Below are 19,775 nucleotides of genomic sequence, written 5' to 3'. Positions count from 1 at the left end.
CTACTTTTCATATTTGCTATTGGTCTTTGGTGTCCTGCATTATTTTATGTTAATTTGGTTTAAGTTATCATGCTTGAAGTTTGAGATTACTAAAAATATACGGAGGGATACATTTTATCACTTTTGGAAAAATCCTTGTAACATTTCTCTTGCTCTAGTTTCTCTCTTCTAATCTTACAGAACTCCAGAAGTATGTTAGGTGTTCTCACTGTAGTATCAATGTATTACCCTCTAGCTTTGTATATTTCCATCTGTTTCACACTATGCTTCATTCTGTGAGCTATATTCCATTTCACTAATTCTCTATTCTACTTCATCTAACTGGCTAAATCTGTCTGTTGGATTCTTAATACTGATAATTCATTTTTTCAGTCTTATTGTTTTAGTGTTCAGAATAATCTTTTATTCTCTTTCCATAAATCATTTTCTACAGGGCAACTGAACAAACTACTCTTAACACCATGATCTTTTTTTTTTTTTTTTAGACGGAGTCTCGTTCTGTCACCCAGGATGGAGTGCAATGGCGCAGTCTCCACTCACTGTCAGCTCCGCCTCTTGGGTTCATGCCATTCTCCTGCCTCAGCCTCCTGAGTAGCTGAGACTACAGGTGCCCGCCACCATGCCCTGGTAATTTTTTTGTATTTTTAGTAGAGACGGGGTTTCATTGTGTTAGCCAGGATGATCTCGATCTCTTGACCTCGTGATCCACCCACGTTGACCTCCCAAAGTGCTGGGATTACAGGCATGAGTCACCGTGCCTGGTCAACATCATGTGCTTTTTAAAAATGTTTTTGATGTTTTTGACTTTTTGTTTTTTGTTTTAGTATGTTAGAAATGTAATCATAAAATGGAAAAATCTAGAGAAGTGAAAAGAAATGAATCACATGTACATGCAACTATGGGATTAAATTTCAGATACACAATGTTGATCCAGGAAGCCATGAATAAGTACATATAGGATTGCACCAATACACAGTTCAAAGCAGGCCAAATCAAGCTATTGAGTTTAGGGTCACATACCTAGTTGGTAAAGTATAAAGAAAACTAAAAAAAGATAATCATAAATTATGGGTGTTGCCTATCACAAGAGGTGTGAAGAAAGGTGTAGGGGGTTGGAAATTGGCATTGAGGTAAACCTAGGCTCTTAGCAATGCTCCATGTCTTGCCTCACATGATGGTTACATGAGTGTTTATGACACATTGCTACATTATTCATTTTTGTTTTGGCCTATTTCTAAGTGTGCTGTGTAGTTATAATATAAAAATTATTAATGAGAAGAAATGTGTTTTCTTCTAATAGGTATTAATAGAAGTGATAACTACAAACTGATTAGATCCACCTGGGGATGGACATGAACCGAAGCTCTAGGTAGCATCTGACCTTCAAGCATTCCCACTGCAGGCTGGATGTGATGGCTCATGCCTGTAGTCCTAGTACTTTGGGAGGCCAAGGTAGGAGGCCAATTGGGAGGATCTCTTGAGAGCAGGAGTTCTCTTTAAAACATAGGGAAACTCCATCTCTACAAAAATTCAAAAATTAGCTGATGTGGTGGTGCATGCCTGTAGTTCCAAATACTTGGGAAGCTGAGGCAGAAGGATTGCTTCAGCCCAGGCATTCAAGGCTGCAGTGGGCTATGATCCTGTCACTATAATCCAGCTTGGGTAAAAGAAGGAGCCTCTGTCTATGAAGAAATAAAAAGAAGAAGTGAAAGTTCTTACTTGTGTCTTAAATATCAAGTAAAACAGGTTTGAATCAGTAATTAACAATCTTTGATTCCTGCCTATAGCAAACAGGTATAATTGAAAGTAGTTACACAAATAGTATATTAACTCCTAAGAAAACTAGCCAAAGACAGTTTTATTATCATCTCCTTTTTTGGTTGTTTATTTGAGACGGAGTCTAGCTCTGTCTCTCAGGCTGGAGTGCAGTGGTCTCGACTAACTACAACTTCCACCCCCTGGGTTCACATGATTCTCTTGCTGCAGCCACCTGAGTAGCTGGGATTATAGGCGTACACCACCACACCTGGCTAATTTTTGCATTTTTAGTGGATACAGGGTTTCACCATGTTGGCCATGCTGGTCTTGAACTCCTAACCTCAGGTGATCCACCTGCCTCAGTCTCCCAAATTGCTGGGATAACAGGTGTGAGTCACTGCAGCTGGCCGATCATCTGCTTTTTATAGGTGATTATACTGAGATAGGGAGTAGTTGGAAAATGGAGTCTCACATCATAGCTATACCAAGCTGGGAATCTGGTTGCCTGTCTTGGCAGTCTGACTCCAAGATTCCCTCTTAGAAACCATTATACTACAAAACTGTAAAGAAATAAAATCCAACATTGGAGACTGATTTTAACATCTATTCATCTAAGCCATTAAGTAAATAAAAATGAATTAAATAGAGGAAAATAAAACTGAATATTCTTACACAAAGAAGTGTAGATTCTTCAATGGAAAACATGTTTTTTATGTGTCCAAGAAATAGTACCACATTTTCTTTATCCAATCTATTATCGATGAACATTTGGGTTGGTTGCAAGTCTTTGCTATTGTGAATAGTGCTGCAATAAACATACGTGTGCATATGTCTTTATAGTAGCATGATTTATAATCCTTTGCATATGTAGCCAGTATTGGAATCACTGGATTAAATGGTATTTCTGGTTCTAGATCCTTGAGGAATCACCACACTGTCTTCCACAATGGTTGAACTAATTTACACTCCCACCAACAGTGTAAAAGAGTTCCTATGTCTCCACATCCTCTCCAGCATCTGTTGTTTCCTGACTTTTTAATGACTGCCATTCTAACTGGCATGAGATGGTATCTCATCATGGTTTTCATTTGCATTTCTCTGATCACCAGTGATGATAGCATTTTTTCATGTGTCTGTTGACTGCATAAATGTCTTCTTTTGAGAAGTATCTGTTCATATCCTTTGCCCACTTTTTGATGGGGTTGTCTGTTTTTTTCTTGTATATTTGTTTAAGTTCTTTGTAGATTCTGGATATCAGCCCTTTGTCAGATGTGTAGATTACAAAAATTTTCTCCCATTCTGTAAGTTGCCTGTTCACTCTGATGGTAGTTTCTTATGCCGTGCAGAAGTTCTTTAGTTTAATTAGACCCAATTCATCAATTTTGGCTTTTGTTGCCATTGCTTTTGGTGTTTTAGTCATGAAGGCCTTGCCTATGCCTATGTCTTGAACTTTCATATCACTGAGTTTTTATAGCTACAGGTGAGCAGTCTCTCAAATTTCCATAAGTGATAAAATGTATAAATCAATTATGGCATACGTGCACAATAGAATACTATACAGCAATCAAAATGAACCAACTAGAGAGACATGTTTACAAAGAATATAAATAAATAGGAAATGAACATATTTGAACAACATGGATACGAGAGGAATTATGAAAATTGAAAAAAGATTCAGTATAGTTCCATTTATATAAAGTTTACAAAAATATATTTTTAATAAATAGCAATTTATTACATTGGTGGCAAAATTCTAAAGTGAGACATAAGAGTGATTATCATAGCAATTGGGATAGTAGGGACAGAGGAAACAAAAGGGAAATGATATCAATAGGAAGGCATATATGAGGAGTGTCTGGATTGCTGGCAAATTCCACTTTAGGACTAAGATGTGGTAACATGACTCTTAATGCTATAATTTTTTTATTTACTATACATTTAGGTATTATTACTTTATAAATATGTTTCACAATCATGAAAATACTTATAAAGCAAAAACAATAATGAATATAAAATAGGCTGAAAAAACATATTCTCATACATATCATGATAATTAGAGTTTTGCTGAAGAAAGAATAGAGCATTATGATAGTAAGAAATACAAGATAAAATTTTAAACTTTTCTTTCATTTAAAAAGGAAAGGGATAAGCAGGAAGTCTACCTCCACATTCTTAATGTTATTCTTACTATGAAACATCAGATTTTGAGCATCTGTATTATACTAGACACCATTTTTTCTTATTTCCAATTTAATTATTTATGATAACAACATTTCAAAGTGGCAGAAATTAGTGAATTTCCAATAAATTATAGTAATATAGATATTAAATATACAGGACAATTTTTCTAAATTTATCTCTAAATGAAATAATTATGCACATATTTTTACCAAAGATTATACCACACACATGTACGTATGTGTGAGGAAAAATATTTTGATACTACAAATTTTTGGAATATTAGAGAAGAATTAGTAGAAAGATAATTTTGTTAAGGCATAAAGCATATTTAGTGTAAGTACTTTGACTGCTATAATAAAATCACCCAGATTTTGTGACATTAGCTGAGAATGAAAGTAAGCAGTAGAGAGAATTTCACTTGTCAATAATGCTATTAAAAGATGAAATGAAGCTTTTACACTCTATCTTTGCACAGAGTATTTGTGTAAGTTCATATGAAAGTGGAACAAAATTAAACAGCCAAAAAGAGAGTATTATTTGCTAGAGGTCACTTTTGGCACAATTTTTAGAATGTGGTAAAAGAAAAAAGTATCTCATAAATCATTAGAAATATGTTGGCTTTATGTTATTCTTGATGAAATACTATGTGAGGGTATTTGTCTAGGCCTGATTCTGAGAATAATATAAGAATCATGCTGGGCGCAGTGGCTCATGCCTGTAATCCCAGCACTTTGGAAGTTGAGGCTGGTGGATCACCTGAGGTCAGGAGTTCCAGACCAGCCTGGCCAACATAGTGAAACCTACTGTCTACTAAAAATACAAAAATTAGCCGGGCATGGTGGTCAACACCTGTAATCCCAGCTACTTGGGAGGCTGAGGCAGGTGGATCATGAGATCAGGAGATTGAGATCATCCTGGCTAACGTGGTGAAACCCCGTCTCTACTAAAAATACAAAATATTAGCCAGGCATGGTGGCAGGAGCCTGTAGTCCCAGCTACTTGGGAGGCTGAGGCAGGAGAATGGCATGAACCCAGGAGGCGAAGTTTGCAGTGAGCTGAGATTGTGCCACTGCACTCCAGCCTGGGTGACAGAGCGAGACTCCATCCAAAAAAAAAAAAAAGAAAGAAAGAAAAGAAAAGAAAATATAAATTTGGCCTTTTATTTCTCTTATCTTAGTTGTAGCAGAAGGATATCATGCTTTTCTGAGACTTCTGTCTTCTACTCAAAAATGGAAGTTCTCAGTCAGGTGCTGTTGTTCTTGCCTGTATCCAAGCACATTGGGAGATCAAGATGAGGAGACCACATGAGAACAGGAGTTGAAGGCCAGACTGGGCAACATAGGGAGACTCTGTCTCTACAAAAAAAATTTACAAAATTATCTGGGTGTTGTGGTGCATGCCTGTAGACCCAGCTACTCCAGAAGCTAAGGTGTGAGGACCACTTGAGCCCAAAAGTTTGAGGCTGCAGTGAGCTGTGATCAAGCCACTGCACTCCAGCCAGGGTGTCAGAGCAAGACCCTGTCTTCCTTGCCTTCACCCATAAAAGAGGAAGTTCTCGCTGGTATCTTTTATGTATCAAGTAACACATGATCATATGAAAAACTAATAATTCTTGGTTCCTGCTAGTACTAGACAGGTCAAATTGAAAGCAGTTATACAAATAGTATACTAACTCCTAATAAAGACTACCAAAAGAGAATATTATTATCATCTGAGTTTTACAGATAATTATACTGAGTCAGAGAGTAGTTGTGAAATGAAGTCTCTGACCATAACTATATGAAGCAGAAAATCTGGTTTCCTGTCTTGGCAATCTGACTCCAAAATCCTCCCTTAGAACAATTATACTAAAAAATGGAAAAGAAATAAAATCCAAGATTGGAGACTGAGTTTAACATCTATTCCTCTTAAAACATTAAATAATCAAAAATAAATTAGAGAAAAATAAAACCAAATATTCATATGCAAAGAAATACAGACTGTTCAATGACAAACATGTGTTTTAAAAGTACTCCACAATATTTATACAATTGTTGAGAATTTTAACTAAAAAATTAACATTTAAAAATTAACTAAAGAGAAAAACTTAGTCAAAGCCCTCAGCATGAGAGATAAGTTTGATAAATATTGAAAATCGGTTGAACAGCCCAAATGGGAAAATTGGGCTACTTCTATCTGGATGATCTCCCTGAAATTAATTTTCCATTTTAGAAATTATAGGACAACAATTCCTTCTATCCATGAGGGCATGAGTTTGTGTGTATGTGTGTGAGTATGTTTGCATTAATGAGCTTGTTAACAATAAGTTATACAAAAGTATTAGTAGCAACCAAGTTTTAAGAATTATTGTCCTTTCTGAGGTTCCCAAGAAAACCTTGAATCCTTTTGGTAGGAAAAGTTGGGATTCACTCTACATGTTACTGGTGTTGAAAAATTAAGTCTACTTTGGTGATGATCCTGGTTATGCCCAAGCTCCCTTTACCGGGTTATGCAACCAATGTTTCACCTATGTACTGGGTTGTAAAATTTCTCTAGCAACTGAAGTTGCTGAACAAATTATGGAGAGGTTAAACAAGGAAAAAATTGCAGAACAATTAAAAAACTCTTCCTTGGCATGCTAGTAGATGAGAATTCACCTTTCACTTTAACACCAATATGGAAAATTTTAATTTACAGCAAGGACATTGTGTTTGAATAGGAGTTAATTTGAGCTGTCTTGGAAATTATCATGTTTTCCATAAAGGCAGCATTGATTTCATCCATTAACATATTGAGATGCTTTCCTGTTTGACATTGGTCACAGAATTTAAAAGGAACAAGAACGTTATATGCACATTCAGGAATCAGCTACACATAGAAGTTAAGGTCAGGACCTTAAAGAGAATCTTGACCAATGATATCTGTCCTGCCTTTAAAAAAATTCAGATATAATAAACTTACTACCAATCATTTTTTAGCAATAATAATATATTTATATTTTACTATAGATGCCTACTTTAAACTTGTAGACTATTTTTATATTTCAACATTTTTTTCTTTGAGTCCTTTTAAGAGTTGTTAAACAATCCTGAAATTTCCCTGACAGTATGCTATTAACTAATTATATTTTTTCTTTTTTTTTTTTTTTTTTTTTTTGAGACGGAGTCTTGCTCTGTAGCCCGGGCTGGACTGCAGTGGCCGGATCTCAGCTCACTGCAAGCTCCGCCTCCCGGGTTTACGCCATTCTCCTGCCTCAGCCTCCGGAGTAGCTGGGACTACAGGCGCCCGCCACCTCGCCCGGCTAGTTTTTTGTATTTTTAGTAGAGACGGGATTTCACCGTGTTAGCCAGGATGGTCTCGATCTCCTGACCTCGTGATCCGCCCGTCTCGGCCTCCCAAAGTGCTGGGATTACAGGCTTGAGCCACCGCGCCCGGCCTAATTATATTTTTTCAAAGTCATTTGACATAATGATTAAAGGAAGCATCTCCAGTATAATTACACTTGCTTATAACAAAAGAGTATTTGAAACTAGAAGAAAAAAGGTTAGACAAATTTATAATGAAATATAAATAAATATGTATAATATATAAGGCATTATTAATAAGTATATATGAAATAACAGTCATAGAATGAAAAAATATCAATGTAATTTTTTGAAGTAAAAATACATTCTGAATAAGAATAGAAAAGGACTTGGAAACTATTGGTTAATAATATTTTAGACAAATATGAAAGTGTAAATATTAGCCTGACATTACTTATTTTGGAAAGGATATGAAAAAATGGGAATTTTCATACACTACTCCTAGAATTATAAATCTGTGCCATCATTTCGACCGAGTATGGCATTATCTGATTAAGATTAAGGATAACATCCTAAGACCCAGTATTTACACTCTTATCAGAATTCATATCCATACGCATACATATCACTGAGTTTCAGTAGCTAAAGTTGAGAAGTCCTTGGAATGTCTATCATTCCTCCAAATGGATAAACAAATTGCATCATACTTATACAATGGAATACTATACAGTGATCAGAATTAACAAGCAAGACTCACAATTTACAACAGAATAATGCAACAAAGGAAATGAACAAATTTGAGCTACATAGATAATAATACAGATACGAGAGGAATTATCAAGATGGAAAAATACATTTAGTATAATCTCATTTACATAAAGTTTGAAAAACATTAATTTTAATAGTTGTAATTTATTACATTGGTGATAAAACTCCACAGTGAAACATATGAGTGATCATCATAACAATTGGAATAGTCAGGAGGGAGGAAATTATCAGCAAGAAGACATATATTAGGATTACCTAGATTGCTGGCAAATTCTATTTTCTGACAAAGGTGTGGTAACATCGATGTTAACGTTATAATTTTTTCTCTTTCTGTTTATTGGGTGTTATTACTCTCCATATGTATGTTATGCTCCACAATAAAAAATGTTAAAAAAGCACAAACATAAAGTATATTTCTAAGTGTAAAATTAGGGTGCTACAGCATATTCTCATCGATACCATTGTAATTAGAGTTTTGCTGAATAAAGGAAAATAGAGCATTATGGTACTAAGAAATCCAAGTTAAAATTCAAAACTTTTCGTTTTTTATTTTGAGACAGGGTCTCACTCTGTTGCCCAGGCGATGTGCGTCCCCCTGCAGAGAGCCTATGAATGGGCGTACAGTCAGGGAGGTTTCACATCACCAAGATTCCTATCCCAGAAAAGCAGATGTTCATAGCTCTGGGAATGGAATGCAACCCTTGTGGAAAGCTTATAAACGGATGCATGGGGGGCACCTGTCCATTTGAATAAGATACGGCTATAAACTCCTTCATCTTGTGCGGCGCTTCCAGGTCTCTTTAGGGTTAAGGCATTCTCCCTTCTGAGAATTTCTGGTCTAACCAGTTGTCTAACTTCACATCCTATTTCTATGAATTGTTTCTCACCAGCTTTTGCTGCAACTGTTACTGCTGATTAATATCTTGCTAATCATAGGTTATGGAAAGATTGTGTTCCTGTTTCAAGACTCTGTTAGAAATTAAACTTCACGTCCTGTTTCTATGAATTGTTTGTAACCAGCTTTTGCTGTAACTGTTATTGCTGTTCCTGTTTTAAGGCTCTGTTAGAAATTACTGATGCATACACTATATTGTAAATTCTTATCACTGTATACTGTACTTCTGCATACAGATGTTATGTTAAAGAATTACTTCATTCCCATGTGACCTTCTCACCTCATACTCAAATGACACTAAATCCCTCACTAACCTACCCCCGCCCTCACTAAACTTAATAATAAATGCTGGCATATCCAGAGCATTGTTGGCACTGTGGGACCAGAAGGCGATGACCCCTCTGGACCCAGCTTTCACTATCTTGTGTGTGTCTATTATTTCTCGACTTGACGATCCACCTGGGAACAGAGAGACAGCCCCGTTGCATTGCGGGCTGCTGGCCAGATCCCTCAATAACACCCTGCTAATTTTTTCTGTTTTTCGCAGAGAGAGGGTTTTGCCATGTTGCCCAGGCTGGGCTTGAACTCTTGTGCTCAGGCAATCCTCCTGCCTCAGCCTCCCAAACTGCTGGGATTACAGATGTAAGCCACCACACCTGGCCCAAAACTTTTCTTAAGTTAATTAAAAAAACGGAGACATAAGCAAGAACTGTAAATCCACCTTCTTAATGCTAACATGAATTTGAAACATCAAAATTTGAATACTTATTATTGATAGACACTTTTTTCTTATTTACAATTAAATTACTTATGATACACATTTGAAAGTGTCAGAAATTCATGAATTTCCAATTAATTATTGTAAGATGGATATTAAATATATTAAATTAAATATATCCAAAATGTGTCTCTAAATGAAATATTTATATTCATATTGTTAGCATTCTAATTTCACAATACTATTCATGTGTACACCTGTGTGTTGGGTAAAATATCTTGTTACTATAAATTTTTTGGCTCTACGTTGAGAAAAAAATCATAGAAAGGCAAATTTGTTAAGGAATCAAACATATTAGCATGATCTTTGAGTATGTTTGTGCATGTATAATGCTACTTTGACTGCTATAGTAAAATAATCCAAATTTAGTCACCATAGCTAAGAATCCGAAAAAGCATTTGGAAGAATTTGGGTTGCTAATGATGCTATTAAAAGATTTTAATACCATGTATGTGTACACATGTGTGAAAAAATATTTTGATACTACACATTTTTTTAATATTAGAGAAAAATTCATAGAAAGATAATTCTGTTAAGGCTTAAAACATATGAAGTGTAACTACTTTGACTGCTTTAATAAAATCACCCAGATTTTGTGACCATAACTGACAATGTAAATAAGCAGTTTTGAGAATTTAACTTGTTAGTGATGCTATTAAAAGGTGAAATGAAGCTTATACACTCCATAATTGCACAGAGTATTTGTGTCAGTTCATATGAAAGTAGAACAAAATTAAACAGCCAAAAAGAGAGTATTCTTTACTAGAGGTCACTTTTGGCATAATTTTTAGAATGTGGTAAAAGAAAAGAAATAGCAAGTAAATCATTGGAAATATGTTGTTTCTGTGTTATTCCTGATGAAATGCTATGTGAGGGTATTTGTCTAGGCCTGATTCTGGGAATAATATATGAATCATGCCAGGCAAAGTGGCTCATGCCTGTAATCCCAGCACTCTAGGAGGCCAAGGCTGGTGGATCACCTGAGGTCAGGAGTTCCAGACCAGCCTTGCCAACATAGTGAAATTCCATCTCTACAAAAAATTTTTAAAAAATTGCCGGGTGTGGTGGCAGCCACCTGTAATCCCAGCTACTTGGAGGCTGAGGCAGAAGAATTATTTGAACCAGGGAGGCAGAGGTTGCAGTGGGCCGAGATTGTGCCATTGCACTCCAACCTGGGTGACAAGAGAGAAATTCTGTCTAAAAAAAAAAAAATGTGAATCTATGAGGAAGAATAATAGTGTTATCCCACCACCATTAACTGTAGTGCTTTGAAAAGAAGACCAAAATCACATTTATTACATAACATTCTACCTTTTAGCTGACATCATCATCATTAGTATCATCATCTACATTTACATCTATCTTATTAAATGATTTATTTCTGAAATATTTACACACATAATTTAGGTAAAGTCTATGTAATTTCTAAGAGATATCATTGTAAGAAAGTTATATTAGTAAACAACAAAGTTCAAGTCAGGCCGAATACATTTAGATTTAGAAAGTTAAGTGTAGTGTAGTTTAAACTAGACTGCTTAAGGAAACAATTACAGATTATATTAAACTAATCCAAGTAACACTACAAAAAGATTTTTATTTTAGTATAAATAAAATTGCTTAGTATGAAAAATAAATAAACCATTTCACAATCAAGCTCTAATTTATAAAGAGAGGATTTTAGGGCTAAATAAATCAAAGAGAAATCCCTCCCCCACATCTTCTCTATTTCATTAGGTAATGATGGAGTTCAAAGGCAGAGAGCCCCATTTCTACAACATAAGCAAAGTGAAAATTAATTCACTGACTACAACAATGTAGCTGTGGTTGGTGAAATATATTTTATCTATTGCAATGATATTTTGAGATTGAGTGCTGCTCATTGAGTTTGCCTGTGAGCAGAATTTGTGGTGAGGACCCAGCAACAGACAAGCTAGTATCCAAAAAAAAGCTACTCACATCAACTTAATTTCCAATTTCTTTCAAATTGAAGGTAAATTCCAGAACAACATTTCTATTCTATTCTCTGACCAAAGTGTTGGGAAACAAAGAAAATTGTTACCATTTTCATTTCTAACATACTAAAACAAAACACAAAAAACCCCAAAATTCAAAAGCACTTTTAAAAAGAACATGCTGTTAACAGTAGTTTGTTCAGTTTCCCCATAGAAAATGATTTATGGAAGGAGAATAAAAGATTAGTCCGAACACTAAAAGAATAAGACTGAAAAAAATGAATTATCAATATTGAGAATCCAATAGACAGAGTTAACCAGTTAGATGCAGCAGAAGAGATAATAAGTGAATTGGAAGATAGCTACAAAGAATGAAGCACAGAGAGTGAGATGGCAATATACAAAGCTAGAGGGTAACACATTGATGCTACAGTCAGAACACCTAACATACTTCTGGAGTTCTGTAAGATAAGAGGAGAGAAAATAGAGCAAGAGAAATGTTGCAAGGATTTTTCTAAAAGTGATAAAATGTATGCCTCCATTTATTTTTTGTAATCTCAAATGTCAGGCTTGATAACTAAAATCAAGTTAACATAAAATAATACAGGACAGCAAAGACCAATAGAAAATCTGAAAAGTAGCTAGAGGTAGAAGATAATGTTGAAAAGAACTGCATTCTAAATACAACCTGATTTTAACAGAAAATATGGAAGCAGGAATTCAATGGAATCATGGGAATCATGTCTTCAGTGTATTTCCAAAGAATAGTAGACCTTCAAAAACAGAATTTGAAAGTAATATTTGTCAGATAAAATAAAATTACTGAAAATACAAAGTTAAACAGGCAAGGAACAATAAAAATTAATGACAATGAAAAATGTGTAATTCTAAATAAATATTGACTGAGTAAAACAATAGTGTCTTCTTGGATTGAATGTATAATTGATAAGATATATGCAAATAGGAATAAGAAGACTGGAGATAAAAGTGACAGGAATAAATTTAGTCAAACTATGTTTTGGGCTTTTTTATGTCTGTAAGGAGAATGTGAACATCATAATCAAGGACCCTGTAATTGCACACCCAGGTATATTATATGCAAAAGAATTGTAGCAAATGAAATGTGAAAGAATGCTCACTGTAGCATTATTCATAATAGCTCAGAAATAAACTGCCCAAATATATATCAAATAAGGATGGATAAATAATTACAGTAAAATCATAAAATGAAAAATTATACAGAAGCAAAAAGAAATGGATCACATGTACATGCAACTATGGAGTTAAATTTCAGATACATAATATTGATTCCAGGAAGCCATGAATAAGAACATATAGGATAGCACCTATACACAGTTCAAAGCAGGACAAACCGAGCTATTGAGTTTAGGGTCATATTCCTTGTTGGTAAAGTATAAAGAAAATTTTAAAAAGATCATCATAAATTATGGATGTTGCTTATCACAGGAGATGTGAAGAAAGGTGTAGGGACTTGGAAAGTGGCATTGGGGTAAACTTAGGCTCTTAGCAATGTTCCATGTTTAGCCCTACATGATGGTTACATGAGTGTTTATGACACATTGCTATGTTTTCCTTTTGGCTAATTTCTAAGTGTGCAGTCTAGTTATAATATAAAAATTATTAATTAGAAGAAATGTTCTGTGAAAATTATTATTACTCTGCTCATTATACACTGAAGGAAAAAATTCACTATTTGTATACATTTATGTATAACTCTAAGAGATTTTAAGTAGAAACTTTCTGATTTTAGTTACAACTTTCTGAAAGTTGACATGATGTTACCTGCCAACCACAGATTTTTCAATAGGCTTTTCTTTTAGGCTTAATTATCCACTTCATGTGACAAAATTTTGACATTCTCAGTCTGTTTTTCCCTTGAATCCTGAATTCCTGACACAACAAGGGTGGACATGTTTCCCACACTCTTGGTTTAGCAGAAGGCCTATATCAGTTACGTTTTTCTGCAAGAGAAAATCCTCCAAAACTGCTTTAGATGTTTGTACCTCACACGTCTTCGGATTTCATTTTTCTAAGCTAGGTTTGGTGGATGGCTCTGGTTACTGGAGATGGGTCATGTACTGCATCTTGAAGCTAGTTCAGCTGATTTAGGCTAGAAAAGGCAGTGGCATTCTGACTCCATTAGTTTCTCATTCTTCTGCTGGGAACAGTGTACTAGCCAAATGATGTCCTCATGGTAAACGGAAAACAGCGAGAAACTCCAGTATGGAAGCCGTCTTAAATCTCTGTGTAAAGTCTACTAATTTCCTGATGACTAAAGCAAATTACAGGAGGGAATGCAGAGTCCAAGGTCAAGGTAGTCACCCTGCCTGTGGTGGGAGGGTAGTGCAAGGTTATATGACAAAGTGTAGGGTACTTTGAAATATTTACAAAATTACTGAACATTTTAATTAAATAATTAATATTTAAACAAAACAGAGTTGAGTGTAATTATACCAAAGACCTAAGCATGAGAAACATGCTTGATAAATATTATTCATTGTCTGACAGCCGTGAGTGGGAAAATAGGACTAATTCCACCTGGATGATCTCCCGGAAACTCGTTTTCCATTTGGGGAATTATAAGAAAATAATTCTTTCCATCCCCTAAGGGTGTGAGTGTATGTGCATCTATATGTTTATGAGTTTATTAATAATGGTGTCATATAAATTTATTGGTTATCAGAAACCAGATTTTAAGTTGTATTGGCCTCCCAGGGCTTTCCAAGATAACCTTAGATGATTTTGATAAAAGGTTTAGAATCTGGTATTTAAGTCTGGCATAAAAATAAATCCATATTGGTATGATCCTAGTTATGACCAAACTCCTTTAATGATTTAGACATTTACTGTATGATATATGTATGTGGTTTTAAAATTTCCCTATGAAACAACTGAAGATGCTGCATACAAATTATGGAGAGGTTAAACAAGGCAAAAAAATTGCAAAACATTGAAAAAGAATATGCCTTTATTTGCATACTGACACATGAAAATTCACTTTCCACTTCAACATCAGTATAAAAAATTCAGCATGTAGCAGGGACACATAGTATATTAAGAGGAGTGAATTTCAGTTGTTTTGAGAATAACAATATTTTCTATTTCTATAAAGACAGCTTTGAACTCATCCATTAGTATATGCTGGTGCTTTCCTGTTGACATTAGTCACAGAATTTAAAGGCCCAATGTTATTGCACAGTTAGTAATCAAGTATTTATTGAAGTTAAAGTCTGGATATTAAAGGAATCAGAACCAGTGTTATTAAGCCTGCAATTTTTTTTGGTCTAACATCTAACATGATGTATTTTCTGTTCATCATTTTATCAATTCTGTTAGTGTTTGCATTTGTTCTTGGAAATTTTGCCAATGGCTTCATAGCTCTAGTAAATGTCATTGACTGGGTTAAGATTCGAAAGATTTCCTTAGTTGACCAAATTCTCACTGCTCTCGTGATCTACAGAATTGGTTTACTCTGGGCCATATTATTATATTGGTATGCAACTGTGTTTAATTCGGCTTTACGTAGTTCAGCAGTAAGAATTTTTGCTTCTAATATCTCGGCAATAATCGACCATTTCAGCATCTGGCTTGCTGCTAGTCTCAGCATATTTTATTTGCTCAAGATTGCCAGTTTCTCCAACCTTATTTTTCTCCACCTACAGAAGAGAATTAAGAGTGTTGTTCGAGTGATGCTGTTGGGGCCCTTGGTATTTTTGATTTGTAATCTTGCTGTGGTAACCATGGATGAGGGTGTGTGGACAAAAGAATATGAAGGAAATGTGACTTGGAAGATCAAATTGAAGAATACAATACACCTTTCAAACTTGACTATAAGCACGCTAGCAAACCTCATACCCTTCACTCTGACCCTAATATGTTTTCTGCTGTTAATCTGTTCTCTGTGTAAACACCTCAAGAAGATGCAGCTCCATGGCAAAGGTTCTCAAGATCTCAGCACCAAGGTCCACATAAAATCTCTGCAAACTGTGATCTCCTTCCTCATGTTGTTTGCCATTTACTTTCTGTGTCTAATCACTTTAACCTGGAGTCCTTGGAAACAGCAGAGCAAACTTGTATTCCTGCTTTGCCAAACTCTTGCAATCATGTATCCTTCATTCCACTCATTCATCCTGATTATGGGAAATAGGAAACTAAAACAGATCTTTCTTTCAGTTTTGTGGCAGGTGACATGCTGAGTGAAAGGACAGAAACCCTCAACTCCATAGATTCACAAGGGGAGCATCATGTGTCTTCTAGCAGTAAACAAACTGACGGTGTGTGGAACATTTTATATTTCTATTGATTGTTCCATAGTGTATGTATTTGAGTAATTAAAAAAAAAAAATACCTAGAAAAGTCTTACATATATATATGGGTGTATATGTGTGCATGTATAAATAACAACATTGACCATAAATTATGAAGCTGAGTATATTTCACATGTATATTGTATGTATATTTTATTATAGCTCATTGTATAATATTTCCTTTGAAGAAATTATTATTATTTATAATTAGGAACTTACAGCTTTTATCAGGAAATTAATGCTGTTTTCCACTGTAATGTGTACCACATATATGTACTTAACTATCATTGGTGAACCCCTAATTTTTTGGATGGTAAAGACATGCAATTCTAAATCAATGATGAGAATGTATCTTTGGGGTAGGTTTTATTTCATTAGGAAATCTGATTTTATGTTTAGTAGAAAGCAAATTGTTAGCTAATGATGCACACAACAAAATTTGAGTGAGAAACATATGTAGAGTAAGTTTTGTACATGTATACCAAAAACAGTACGGAAGAATACTAGATTTAATACCAGTATGTGAATAGCCTAGAATAAAAATCATTTTTATAATAGGAGTGAAGAAATATGATGATGATCATTTCAGTGCTGTTATAATTTTTTTATGTGAGAAAAGTCATTTCTTCCACTTTTTGAATTTAAGGATACCTTTTTTGAAGTTGACATCTGATGTAAAGTATTTCCATTTATTCTTCTTAGCCACCTCTGAGCCCCTGAATTTCCAATTTTCTCCTTTGTCCCCCATTCCTAATATTCCTCAAAAAAACTCAAATATTCTCTATCTTATAAAGGCCCAACCAAAAGAGAGTATAGAAACTATAGATGATAATTGAATGAAACTTTCTTCAAATGTTAAATGTTAAACTTTCTTTAAATGTTAAAAATATATGAAATCTATATATTGATTATAGGAAATGTATTAATGATTTGTTTTATTATAATTGTTTAAATGGTGAAATAACACAAAGTGTGTTGACGTATCTATTGATACCAAGTACTATCATAAGAAGGAAATATACAGCCTTGTTGAACAACTAAATTCTGTGTGACTGTTAATTCTTGGTGTCATGACATTTTAACATTATTATGTAAAACTTAAAATAAGTCAACTCCACATCTGAGATATATATCTATATATCTATATATATATATACACACACACACACACATTTTGTTTATCATACATCTTCCCTAGTACAATGTAATCACCATAAAAAGAGAGGTCATATCTGTCTTGCTTTCTCTTGACTCCCAGGACCAAAAAGCCAGCACAAATCAGATCCACATATATATGCATCAGATCCACATCTGATATGTGTGTGTATGTGTGTGTGTATATATATATATATATATATTTTGTATATCTATCTATCTATCTATACACACACACATTTTGTTTATCATACATCTTTCCCTCAGGAGACATTCAAGGAAATCTGAGAAAGCACATGTTTGTGTATAATACAGTCCCCTCCTTGTGCCACTCAGATGTGCTGATGCCCTCCAATTGTGGCTGGATTTACAAGCATATGACTTGCGCAGTTGCAAAGCATCTTGTGTTTGAGGGGCTTTTTGGTTGGATTAATGCTCTGTACTTATATTTTGCTTTTCAGACAGCGGATACTCCTCTGCTGAAGAGGGAATAGTTCTGCACTAATTCCCTAGGTATTTGCTTTCTCTTCTCCTACGGGCTTGATGGAGACATGCACAGAATCCTGTAATGCCCACAATGCATGCCTCTAGCAGCTTTGAATTCTGCTGGATCATCTGACACAATGGGCAGAGCAGGTTGGGCCAGAGCCTATATCTGCTGTAGAGATATCTCGTGTTCTGGATTTCACTTGAAACCAGTAATCTTTGCATTCATTCTGTAACCCATCTCGTTTTGTCAGAGGCTAGGTAGGTTAAGTGAATAGGGATATAAAAAGACTTTATTAACATGTCGGAGCCATATCCTCTACTGTGGTGTTTGTGGACACCAAAACCCCAAGAGGCTCGATAAACACTGTGCTTCTCTTTTAGTCGTAGGAAGTATATATAAGGCAACAGACCACTTACTTTAAAAAGGATGTTTCTGTTGGTCATGGTGGCTCATGCCTGTAATCCCAGCACTTTGGGAGAACAAGGTGGGCAGATCACTTGGGGCCGTGAGTTTGAGATCAGTCTGGGCAACATGGTGAAACCCCATCTTTACTTAAATTTAAAAAAAAAAAAAAATTGCCAGGCATGGTAGCAAAAGCCTGTAAACACAGCTACTCAGGAAGTTGAAGGATTTGAACTGATTGAACCCAGGAGGCGAAGGTTGCAGTGAGCCAAGATTGCTCCGGTGCATTCCAGCCTGGGTAACAGAGGGAGACTCTGTCTCAAAAATAAATAAATAAATAAATGGATTTTTTGGCATGTGGACCAGGAGTATGGGACTCCTAAAACAAAATCTGTGTTTCAGGTCTCTAAATATTGTCAGATGTATCTCTCTCTTCTGGTGTTTTATTTCTATTTAATGTTCAAGTATTTTACTATAGGGAACGTTCCATTTCCTGGTTATTGCACCAATTACCATAACTTTATTAATATAATAACATGATGTTTTGCAAAATGTAAATTAAAGTGAGAGCAGAAGTGGCATCGCTTTGACATAAAACAGTGAAGCAGCACTTTTATTCTTAACACACAAAGGCCAATCGTTATAATCTCCTGACCCACCCATGGGTGTAAAATAAGAAATATTCACTAGATCAAGAGCCACATGCAAACCGCCAGAAGCTCTGCTCTGCTCAGGGAAGATACCACATCCTAGAGAGCATTTGTAAATAGTGATTTAAATTTATGGAACTCTGACCTCATTTTATAATGTATCTGATTTTGGTAGAGGTCAGTTAGGTAGGCGGATAGGGATATAAAAAGACTACCATCCCCTGTGACAAAACTTTCAAGTGTTTTGTCACTGTAGTGATCAATTCCATTCCTTGGAGAATGTGATTATTATTTTTCAATCATTGTTGCAGTGCAGAATTTCACAGGTTTCCCCTTGGTCTTGCTCTAATAATGTCCCTTACTGTACAGGTCAGGAAGAAAGTGAGAACCCTGCCAGATGCCATGTGTGTCCATTTCAATTACACCTTCAGGAAGAGGTAATAACGGAAAACTGATTAGATGCCCCTTGGGATGGACATGAGCCAAAACTCTAAGTAGCATCTGACCTTCGAAAACTCCCAGTGCAGGGTGGGTATGATGACTCATGCCTGCAATTCCCACACGTTGGGAGGCACAGTTGGGAATATCTCTTGATGCCAGGAGTTTCAGACCACCCTGGGCTACATGATGGTGAGAGCCTGTCTCTACAAAAACTGAAAAAAAAAAAAAAAAAAAAGAAAAAAAAAAGAAAGAAAAGAAAAAGAAAAAACAACAACAAAAATTATTTTGGCATGGTGGTGCTCACCTGTAGTCCCAGTTACCGCAGAAGGCTGAGGCAGGAGACTCCCTTGAACTTATAACCAATATGCAGGTCAGTTGCTGGCTGCATCCAGAGTCCAGTTAACAAGAGTGAGGCCTGGTACAAAAGTAATAAATTTTTTCCAAACCTAGCTTGGGGAAGGGGCACGAGGAGTCCTGCCTTTAAGTGTGCCACTTCACCTTTGGAACAGAAAGCAGACACTTTTATAAGGTAAGGGGGGATATTAAGCAAGGGTAGAGGGGCCTCCTGCAAGCTTGGTGCCTTATCTACCATGCGGGGGGTCTGTCCTGCAGACCCTGACTCAAAGACAGAGGAATAACAAACACTGACACATATAGTTGGCTTGTCAGTTCGGCCCAGCCTCCTGGCCACTT

At 35.5% G+C, this 19,775-nt stretch overlaps 1 protein-coding gene across 5 annotated transcripts in view; it reads left to right on the top strand.

Moving 5' to 3' along the window:
• The window catches only part of LOC103218617 (taste receptor type 2 member 64), a 28,931-nt gene extending 9,677 nt beyond the window's left edge, over positions 1-19,254 (top strand). The window contains exons 2-4 of one of the 5 annotated variants that reach the window (XR_012094453.1): positions 486-627; positions 15,811-15,911; positions 17,561-18,999. Coding sequence is in view for 1 of the 5 variants with exons in the window: in XM_073020488.1 (XP_072876589.1) it covers positions 14,934-15,833 (900 nt within the window). In the remaining 4 variants the exon portion in view is untranslated. The other 4 variants (XR_491643.3, XR_012094452.1, XR_012094451.1 and 1 more) reach the window with 4 other exon arrangements.
• The last annotated feature ends 521 nt before the right edge of the window (positions 19,255-19,775 follow it).

Source organism: Chlorocebus sabaeus, chromosome 11 (assembly GCF_047675955.1).
Source record: "Chlorocebus sabaeus isolate Y175 chromosome 11, mChlSab1.0.hap1, whole genome shotgun sequence".
NCBI lineage: Eukaryota > Metazoa > Chordata > Mammalia > Primates > Cercopithecidae > Chlorocebus > Chlorocebus sabaeus.
Note: the sequence above shows the minus strand (reverse complement) of the source record. Positions and strands in the feature narration are given on the sequence as shown.